The sequence below is a fragment of the Chenopodium quinoa genome, unplaced genomic scaffold (genome assembly GCF_001683475.1).
Source record: "Chenopodium quinoa cultivar QQ74 unplaced genomic scaffold, ASM168347v1, whole genome shotgun sequence".
Taxonomy (NCBI): Eukaryota; Viridiplantae; Streptophyta; class Magnoliopsida; order Caryophyllales; family Amaranthaceae; genus Chenopodium; species Chenopodium quinoa.
The window spans coordinates 4,963,180-4,974,075 of NW_018744080.1; the positions used below are offsets into that span (position 1 = coordinate 4,963,180).

The window sequence follows — 10,896 nt, forward strand, 5'->3', positions numbered from 1 at the left end:
GTTCTCCAACTATCCTCCTCCCAATTGTCCTCCAATTATCCGAAGGATTGGGGCCTCTCCCCCTCTTGCCCGATTCTCCTCCGCTGATGCCTGGTTTGCAGAGGTGATCGGTCGAGAGGTGGTGGCGTCATTCCGGCCTTCATGGCCTCCATAAAGACCGCTACGACCCTCGTTATCTCCTCGATGGAAGGTCCCGTTTGAGGGGTCCCTCTACGAGTTTGAGAGCGTGAATTGATGCTCAAAGGTGGGCTTCGAGCATTGGGATTCGTCCTATGATTGGACTGAGCTGCAGCACCGGACCAAGGAGGACTCGTCCTGTGCTGAGAAAGAATAAAAGGAGATCGAGATCTCTTTCTAGATGCTTCCCCCGAGCTGGCCTCCCCAGAGGACGGCCTGCCCGGTGAAGGCGGCGGCAACGGAGAAGGAGGGTCTAAGGGCCTCTTCCCAAGCGTCATCATCATGCGGCCTTTCTTCGATGAAGAAAGGCCACTCTCGGATTTTGTTCTTGCGGTTCTTAGCCACTAAGATTCAGGTAGAACGATTGAGGTTGGCTTAAAGATTTTTGAAAGTCTTTCCCCACAGACGGCGCCAAATTGTTTCGGGTAAAAACAACGGGACCTTGCCGAAGGTCCTTCTGAAGTGGTTGAAGACTGGTCTCGGTCCAAGTAATGCTGGGCCGAGAGTTTCCTCCACAGCAAACACACGTAAACTGGCCTCAGGGGTTGTGCCGAGGAAGGCCCCTCCGATGTCGAAGTCAAACAGTGCTTAGAGAGAGAAAGCTATGCAAGAGTATTAAATGCTTGAGGCTATATATGAATGAATGATAAATGGTACAATTGATGGTTTTTATACCTTTGCTTAAATGGAATAATGGGCCTAAGCCAAATGGACTCACCATATGGACTTAGACCTTGACTTGACTTTGACTTGGCATGGATTGGAGGGTTGAACCTTTGACCTTGGACTTAGAATTGAATCATTTATGGACTAGGCCCAATTAGACAAATTGGACCCAAACACTACTTATTATACAATTTTTGTTCATTTATAAAAGGCAGGATGTTCCTTTTTATTATATACCCGTTTCAAATTATTTCATACATTATTGTACATGTTCATTTATAAATTCTCAAATTATGGAAACACTTACCCCTACAGTTGTTTAACAATTTTATTTTATTTTGTCAAAAAATCAAAATGTTCATTTATATTTTATTTGATGTTTATTTTCATATTTATAAATATTCATATACTTAATAGTTTATATACTCGACTTAGTCCACTAATTTATAATATGTTTATTTCATGAGCCTCTATCATTAATTATCCTCATATTCCTTTAATAATTCAAAATTATAACTTTTATAAATTTTTTATCATCTATGAAAATAAGTAAATGTTCTATCAAACCAAAATTATTCAATGTTCATTTACAAAATATTATATGTTCATTTATATGTTTGTCTTTTATTGGTGAAAAAATGCATTGTACAGTATGGTGTTTTTATTGCCTTTTTATGAGCTTTAATCTTCATCATTTTCTCTCTCCTTCTTAATACCTCTACAATCCTCTAAGCTTAACTATTTATCTTTTTCTCTCTCCTTCTCAATTGCTTCCATATTTGACATCAACCACTGCACAAAGTAAGTTAAAAACTAGGGCCCCGTTTGGTTTAATGTAAAACATTTTCAATGGAAAATTAGTTTTCATGGAAAATATATTTTCAAAGAAAAACACAATTACAAATTAGTTTTCCATTATTTGGTTGCATACAAGAAAATTTCAAGAAAATTAAAAAAAAATAGGGGTGAAAATGTAAGGATGAATCAGAGGGAAGTAAAAAAAGAAGGTAAGGAGGAGAGAGTAGGGCTGAGCAAAACTATCTGAAAATCCAAAAATCCGATGATTCGATCTGCATCTGATCTGAAAATTATGGATAACCAATCCGAAATTGATTTTGGATCGGATATCCGATCCGTAAAAATCGGATATCGGATATCGAAAAGTTGAATTTCTGATATCCGATATCCGAAAAAAAAAAAAAAACACTTAAGGAGTACTTTATTACTACGTATTAATGTATATGTTTATTTTATCATCCCAAGCCCAAACACTCGCAGGCCCAAACTCAAACCCTAACCCTTATTTTACTCCCTTAAAACACAAAACTCCCCTACTGCCGCTTTCTCTCCTCCCCTTCCTCCTACTTCCTCTCTCTCTCCTCTTTCTTCTATTAGATCTGAAAGTCTGCATTTCTGCAAGACTGCAACCTAATCTCACTCTATAATTCTAGAAATCATCAAATCCCACACTTAAGTTTTGATAATAGTCCCCTTCGACTGCGGCGGCTTCCTCACATATGCTCCACGGCTACACCAACAATGGCTTCTCAGTGGCAGCTCTATCTACACTTTTTCTGATTTTTTTTTTCTCATTTGATCTGAAGTTTTAAAGGATTTGTTTTGTACTTCTGTATATAAGTGTTACAATTTTCTGGGTTTGTTAACGTTGTAATGATGAAATTGATTTTGCATTCATGAAAAATGTGAAATGTATCCTAGTTTTGTTTTTCTTGAATTTATTTTCCAGTTTTGCGTATCAATTTGCCTTTTACAACAAATATATTTTGCTATCATAATAGTAATTTAACAATATTAGTTTTATATTTATATATATATATATATATATATATATATATATATATATATATATATATATATATATATATATATATATTAAAAATGCTCGGATATTAGATATCGGACTTATCCGAATCGAAATTTTTGGATACCTGAATATCGGATATCCGACCAATTTCGGATCGGATACGGATATCAAATACTAGAATTTTTGAATACGGATATCCGATCCATGCTCACCCCTAGGAGAGTGGGAAAAGTGGTTGTTTTGGGAAGGAAAATGTTTTTCATCATTAAGGATGGAATTCTCCATCCTTAGAAAAATTGTATTTTAACAAACAAAACAAAGGAAAATGGGAAAAAAAAATGGAAAAATCATTTTCCATGAAAACCTTTACTTCAAATCAAATAGGGCCTTGAACAATAAGTAGTCGACAGCTTTAGTTGCCTCAACAGTAAACTAGCATAATTCCAAATCTTCATCCCACAAAAAAAATTAGAAAATTTTGGATCAAGTTATATATTTTTCGATTCTTGACTTCTTGTGTTAGCTTCTTGATATGGCGACAAACAATTTTGAATCAAATCGATACACAAAAACCTCTGCAACTCATAAATATATTTAAAGCAAATGCAGAGATTCTACCGAAATTTTATTTTGTGACCAATGGAGGAGAGAATGGCACTAAGATTGGCAGAGATGTAGTTCACTAAAGTTGATTAAGAATTTAAGATGGAGATCAAGGTGTCCTATAGTTTGGAGATGAAAGTGAAACCAATTAAAAACAGCAGGATGCGACGTCTTTGAAAGGGGTGCAGTGATTTCATCTTACACCTGAGCCTAGGTAAAAATTTGTATCATTTTCCTAGCCTATCTTTATTTCCATATTGAGCTCTAATTCTTTAATTAATTATTCACCTTTTTTCCTAGGCCCAATCCACTAATCAACCCATCCACAAACTAAACCAAACTTATTAAGAAGTTCTAGAACTCCTAAAACGCGTAAATAGTTGTATAAACGTATAAAAAAAAGGCAAAGTTGGTATAAACCACCTTTTTTGTCCAACTTTTTTGAAAAACCCACCTTTTATGTTTTTTTTATTTACTAAACCATCTTTTAAGTACCTAAATTCTTCATTGCACCACCTCTATTTCAAATTTTGACGAAAAATTTAACTGAGACGTCAAAGGGGCCCCACAAGTTGTGTCTTTCGCTCCTAAATCATGTATTTTTTTTCACCCCAAAAAACATTTGACTCTTCCTTCTATATAAATGCATGACTAAATTGAGTAAAGCTCTAAAAAAAACCCAACCTAATTTTGCTACAAAAATTAAATTGTAGTATTTGTTTATTCTCAAACCATAAATTGAGGTAATAGAAGTGATAGTTGAGATGGAAGGGAAGGTTTTGCTATGGTTGATGATTTGGAAGTGGATGGTTGAGATGCAATCTGTTAGATTTGAAATAGGGTGGTGGAATAAAAAAATTTAGGTACTTAAAAAGTGGTTTAGTAAATAAAAAAAATATAAAGGTGGTTTTTTTCACAAAAAGTTGGATAAAAAAGGTGGTTTATAACAATTTTACCTAAAATAATCAAAAAACACATAAAGCATGAAAATTGGAAATTCCGAGTCTGATGCGCCACATCACCATCTCGTGCGACACACCAACTTATGGCGCGACACCGTGTCTCACCAAGTATGTAGCTTCACGCCAAGCTCCTCTGGGTCACGACAAACCTTGGTGAGACATGCTAGCCTCTTTTCTAACAGTATTTTTGGAACATTCTAAATAGGCTCGGATTAACTTGTGAGTTAGAAATTAATGGATAGAGCTTGAAATAAAATTGGAAAACGGTTTAATTAAAGGTTTGGGCTTAAATTAGAATAGGAAATGGGCTATGGGTTGGATTTCTAAATAAAATTCGAGTAGTTCTTTGATTTAATACACGACCAAGATCAAATGGATGTGAAAAAATTGTTCATTATTGAGTTTGGTCGAGGTGACACATGTAGATGTCTAATTGTCTATAGTACCACATTGGCTTCACGTTGACAAGTACCGTAATTTTTAATCCAAACTCGAAATGGGGCAAATTAAATTATATATTGTTGGGAAGCTACAAAAGTCTATCTACATTTTAACCCAATAAAAAGCTATTTAATATTTTTTTTTTATTTAAAAATATGGTCAAAAAGTGAAAAGATGTCCGTTTTCCGTCTAACATTAGTGTTTCACTCATTTATAAATCGAAATTGACATACTATACATTGTCGTATCTAAGGAATAAGGGGGTGTTTGGTTCAAGCATATTAGATATAAGGTATGGGTTTGGAATGATCAACATACCTTGTGTTTGTTTTTGTGAACTGCTATTCGTCGTTCGCAAATTACAGGATGACGCTCCCATTTTTATGTGTATTGACTATTTTGCCCTTGATTGTTTTAATTCCATATAAGGCTCCACCATGACTCACTTTAGCTAGTAAAAAGTTTAATATTATTCTCGACCCCCCACTTGTCTTTAAAAAATCCCGACCCACCAAAAAACCCGAGACCACCATTGTACGGTAATTCCGACCAATTTTTAAAAAATCCCGAGTGTGGTAGTTGGGGCCCACTATTCACGATGAGCGACGACAACTTTAATACGCCGGAGCAGTCGTCGGAAAAATCTGTAAGTCGTAGTTTTTAATTTTTATTTTTTTTTTTTGGACTTCCGCCCATTTTTTCCGGATCCCAGGGGGAGATCCGCCTAAAAAATCCGGAAGATCCTCCAAGGATCCGGAAATTCTAAGCGGATCCCCACATACGCCTGGAATTTCCGGATCCCAGAAAGATCTTCCGGATTTTTTAGGCGGATCTCCCCCCTGGGATCCGGAAAAAATGGGCGGAAGTCCAAAATTTCGTTTTTTTTTTATTTTTATTCTTTCTAAATTCATAACATTATTTTTGCTGATTTTTTTGTGAGTATTATTATATTGTCTTAGTTATTATTATTATTAATTATGTTTATATTTCTAATGTTTTTGTTATTGTTATTGTTATTGTTATTGTTGTTGTTGTTGTTGTTGTTGTTGTTGTTGTTGTTGTTGTTAGTACGATTATGATTATTATTATTATTATTATTGTTGTTGTTGTTGTTGTTGTTGTTGTTGTTGTTGTTGTTGTTGTTGTTGTTGTTGTTGTTGTTGTTGTTAGTACGATTATTATTATTATTATTATTATTATTATTATTATTATTATTATTATTATTATTATTATTATTATTATTATTGTTATTTTTGTTGTTGTTGTTAGTACGATTATTATTATTATTATTATTATTATCATTATTATTATTATTGTTATTGTTATTGTTATTGTTGTTGTTAGTATGATTATGATTATGATTATTATTATTATTATTATTATTATTATTATTATTATTGAATTTTTTATTTTTATTTTTATTATTATCATTTTTGTTATTATTCTTATTATTGGTATTATTATTATTATTAATAATATTGTTACTGTTGTTGTTAGCATGATTATTGTTATTGTAATTACTATCACTATTGTTGTTACTATTATTTATATTATTATTTTTATTATTATTATTAAGGTTGTTATTATTAGTATTATAGTTTTTGTTATTAATAAAAATATTAGTATTATTATTAAATTTATAATACTAATATTTGCCTCATTTGTTTGGTTTATTGTTAAAGGATTCGGAGGATGAAGAAGGTGGTGACGGGGTGGATTATAGTGCAAATTTCGTGACAGACAAGGTTTTTCGAACGTTTGATGAAGCAGTTAGTTGGGCGGATGCTGTTGCAATAAATCTGGGATTTATTTTGGTGAAATCGTCTTTCAACAGACAGAGGGATGGTCGACCATATCGATATTTAAGATGTGATCGGGGACGCAGGAGTAATCCGAGAGATCTTGAGAACGCAATAAGGAAGGACACGAAAACCAAAGCCAATGGTTGTCCTTTCTACATCAAGATATCTTACAATTTTGTTGACGATTGGTTTATCACGGCGAAAAATGATGTAACTAGGACCCACAACCATCCAATGATTGCGTATCCAGAGGGGCATCGTAAAATAAGCGGGTTAAGCCCGGAAGCGAAGCAGGTTGTGCGTAACATGACCAAGTCTAAGGTAGCACCGCGTAACATCATGGCGACTATTGCCGAGCAATTTCCTCAGGATCATCCAAACATCAGACACATCTACAACTGCCGAAATGACTTCTGAACCGAGATGTCAGATGGGAGAGGAGTTGTTCAGCAGTTTCTACATTTGGCTAGACAGAGTCGGTATGTGTACTGGGTATTGTCTGATGATAATGGCGTTTTACAGCACGCCTTCATGGCGCATCCAGTCATGATAGACATCCTACGGACGTACCCGTATGTGATCGGTATGGATTCCACTTACAAGACCAACCGATACGGAATGTCGTTCTTTGAGATAGTTGGTGTGACACCGACAAATCAAAATTTCCTCGTCGGTTACGTCTTCATGCGCAACGAGTGCACGGCCAGCTATCGATGGGTTTTGCAGAGATTGAGAGACTTGATCGGGTTTGATAAGGAACCGTCGGTTTTCTTGACTGATCGTGAGTTGGGGCTAGTTGCGGCATTGAGGGAAGTGTTTCCAGGGACCTCGCACTTACTTTGTCGATGGCACATTAACAAAGATGTTGAGGCTCGTGTCACTGATATGTTCAAAAACAAAAAGGTTGGTGCGACATTCAAAAACGGGAGATGGAAACGTGTGATGGACGCTGCAACCGAGGAGGATTATGAGGCTGCTGTAGAGATGATGAAACTGAAATGGGCAAGTTATCCAAAGGTGATAGAGTATGTTGAGAGGACTTGGCTTTGTCATAAAACAAAGTTTGTGACATTTTGGACTAACCAAGTTCTTCATTTTGGCAACACAAGCACATGTAGAGTTGAGAGCCAGCATTCGGCCGTCAAGATGTGGTTTGATTCTTCGACAGGTTCGTTTTTTGGTTGTTGTATTTGATGTATGTATTTTGTTGTATTTATGTTTGTTGTGAATAATAACGTTTTTTTGGTAATGTGCAGGTTCTTTGGATACCGTATGGGCCCGAGTTCATTGTCACATTGGTAATCAAATCATCGCTATTCGTAATGATTTGGAGGCATCTAGGTCGAAGATTGGTCAGAAGTACCGACAATTGCCATTGTCACGTATTAACGGCAAGGTGTCTCAGCATTGTTTGAAGATTCTCGACAAGGAGACGAAAAGGATGAGGGATCTGAGTTATCAGATGTATGAGCGTTGCGGATGTGCATTGCGGGTGACCCATGGTTTGCCATGTGCTTGTCAGATACATGAGTCTTTAGCTCGAGAGACGGGCTTGTATAGTAGGCAAATTCACCAGTTCTGGAAGACTTTGGTTATCGGCAATGGTAATGACGGAACAACGTTCGGTAATGACGCGACCGAGGACGCCACACATTTTCGAAATCTGATGGACGAGGTACTTGGTAGTGACAATGCTGTTCTACGAAATGTGACACGCATCATTGAGGAAGAGCTACATCCGGATCATGATAACCTCCAAGAACCTCATATCAACCATAGGGTGCGTGGTCGACAGAGGAACAACGATACAAGACGTGATCGGTCTTATTTCGAACATGTGAATCGCCGAAACAGTCACTCTGGTCAACGACAAGGAGGTATGATTTTGGTATTGTGGGTTTAATCGTTTTTCATGAGTTCTTGTACTAATAACTGAACCCTCCTCAGGCCCACCTGGCATCGGCCCCCGAACCACCCACGACTCAGACGAGCTGGTAGAACCTTCACCTGGTTCACTACTACTACCATATCTCCCATGGTCACCCCTATACACAGCACAGTAATCCTGAGGGTCGTACTCTGAATCTCGACTAGCATGACTAGCTCGCTCATCGTCGTCCTCTTCGTCAGATAAAGGAACTCTACCCGACAAGTACATGGGGGCGCTCATGTCTGACTGATGCTCCCCCGACCAAGTACGAGCAGACCCGTACTGCTGCTCACGGTGAAACAGTGCCTCCGAAGGTCCTGCACCACCTAACTCCCTCCTCACTGATGCATTCAAACGTCTCGATCTTGCATGTCGAGCGCCCGAACCCTCAATCTGCATTAAATAAGTAGAAAATATAATTTCATTAATACTTACACACACAACTATGATATCAACCTTGAATCGTTAATATTCCAATTCCAAAATAATAGCAACAATACATAACAATTACAATAAATGAAAAAACAAATTACATAAACATAACAACATTACATAACAATAACAATAAATGAAAACAAAAAATAAAAAAACATAACAACAAATAAAAAAAATAAACATCACAACAATGCATAACAATAACAATAAATGAAAAATAAAGTAAATAAACATAATAATAACAACAATACATAAAACAAAATAAATAAATAAAAAAAAACAAAATATAAATAGCTTCATCAAACAAAAGAAAAAAAAAGAATAAACAAACACAAACAAATTAAAAAAAAAATAACCATCACCAAACAAAAGGAAAAAAAAAACAAAATATAAATAGCTTCATCAAACAAAAGAAAAAAAAAAGAATAAACAAACACAAACAAATTACAAAAAAAAAAAAAAACCATCACCAAACAAAAGAAAAAAAATAAAAAAAAAACAAAAAATAAAAAACAAACAAAGACAAAATACAAAAAAAAACAGAAAAAAAAAACAGCTTCACCCAAAAAAAGAAAAAAAATTCAACAAAAAAAACATAAAAAAAAAACAAAAAAAGAAAACACCTTCAGCAAACAAAAGAAAAGGAAAAAAAAGAAAAAAAACAAAACAAAAAAAAAAACGGAAAACCCAGAACTTCCGCCTGAAATTTCCGGAAGTCTGGGGAACTTCCGGAAATTTCAGGCGGAAGTCTGGGTTTTTCAGAATTTTTTTTTTTCCTTTTACATTACAGCAGCAAAGAACGTAATACCAACCTGCTCGCCACCGGAAATGCCGCCCCCACGACCACCGTACGTAAGCCTAATGTCTCTCCCGTCCGCCATACCCGGATTCTTGCTTTGATTGGTTTTCGTACGTTCTTCGTTTGATTTTCAAATTTTTGGTTTTTTTTGAAAATAAATTTCTGATTTTTTTTCCTTTGAATTTTTTTTTTCTGAATTTTTTTTTTTAAAATTCTTGCCTTTTTTTTAGAGAGAGAAAGTTTGAGAGAGAGAGTGTCGGGGTTGAGAAATGACTTGTGAGTTTCGTAACTCGGTTTTCCAAGTATTTATATATGAGGGGCAAATTAGGAAATTCCATAAAAAAATGCGAGCGTCACCTTGTAATTTGTGAACGACGTTTAACAACACCTTTGTTTTTTGACATTTCATTTTTCAAACCCATACCTCAAACCCTCAGGGTATGGGTTTTTGAAACCCAAGGGGGGAGGTGGGTATGGCTCATACACATACCTTTAGGTTTAAAATTAAAAGGAAGACTATCATTCCTAGATAAAAACCAAACACATGAAATCAAGTATCAAGTTTCAACCCCATACCACCCAAGTTTCATTCCTCATTCCAAACCCATACCATTGTTTGAACCAAACACCCCCTAAATGACTATATTAGTATTATAGGTGATTAAAGATTTGTAAAACAAGTGAGTTTGATTTTGGATTAAGGCCCTGTTCTTTTCACCTTAAAAAAATAATATTAAGTAAAAATAATTTCAGTTTAGTAAAAATAAGTTCAGTTCAGTAAAATTAATTTCAGTTCAATAAAAATAATTTTAATTCAGTAAAAATAAGTTCAGTTCAGTAAAATTCAGTTTTCTTAAAGAAGAATTATAATGGAAAATCAGTAAAAATTGAGCCAAGCTTCATGAATAATGACAACAAAATTGGGCTTAATGGGTTTTTTGAATGGTTTGGATAGAACATTATTGAATTGATTTGAAAATTTTAAAAAGTTCCATTGACAGTTTTCAACCCGGTATTGAATTCAAATGAGACTTGAACCTATTATTTTTTACTACATTGATCGTTGATACCAGGTCTAGCAATTAACCCAATCAAAAATTTAACATAATAGAGGTAGAGCTTTAAATTGATTATTGTCCCAGTTATACAAATACATATTATCATTATGAAAAAGTTCGGTTATTGAAATACACCCTCCATTTTGTAGTAAAATCGCAATACTTTTCTTATAACGCTCGTTTTTATAATAATCAAAA

At 35.1% G+C, this 10,896-nt stretch overlaps 2 protein-coding genes across 2 annotated transcripts; both read left to right on the forward strand.

Annotated features, from left to right (window-relative positions):
• The first annotated feature begins 5,272 nt into the window (after positions 1-5,272).
• On the forward strand, positions 5,273-6,893 carry LOC110691624. The gene is made up of 2 exons (XM_021868580.1): positions 5,273-5,320; positions 6,357-6,893. Exons 1-2 carry the CDS (start codon positions 5,273-5,275, stop codon positions 6,891-6,893), a joined length of 585 nt encoding a protein of 194 aa, XP_021724272.1.
• A 213-nt stretch (positions 6,894-7,106) lies between these two features.
• LOC110691589 lies at positions 7,107-8,951 on the forward strand. Its single transcript, XM_021868532.1, has 2 exons — positions 7,107-7,644; positions 7,733-8,951. Exons 1-2 carry the CDS (start codon positions 7,161-7,163, stop codon positions 8,377-8,379), a joined length of 1,131 nt encoding a protein of 376 aa, XP_021724224.1. The 5' UTR covers positions 7,107-7,160; the 3' UTR covers positions 8,380-8,951.
• Positions 8,952-10,896: the final 1,945 nt, after the last annotated feature.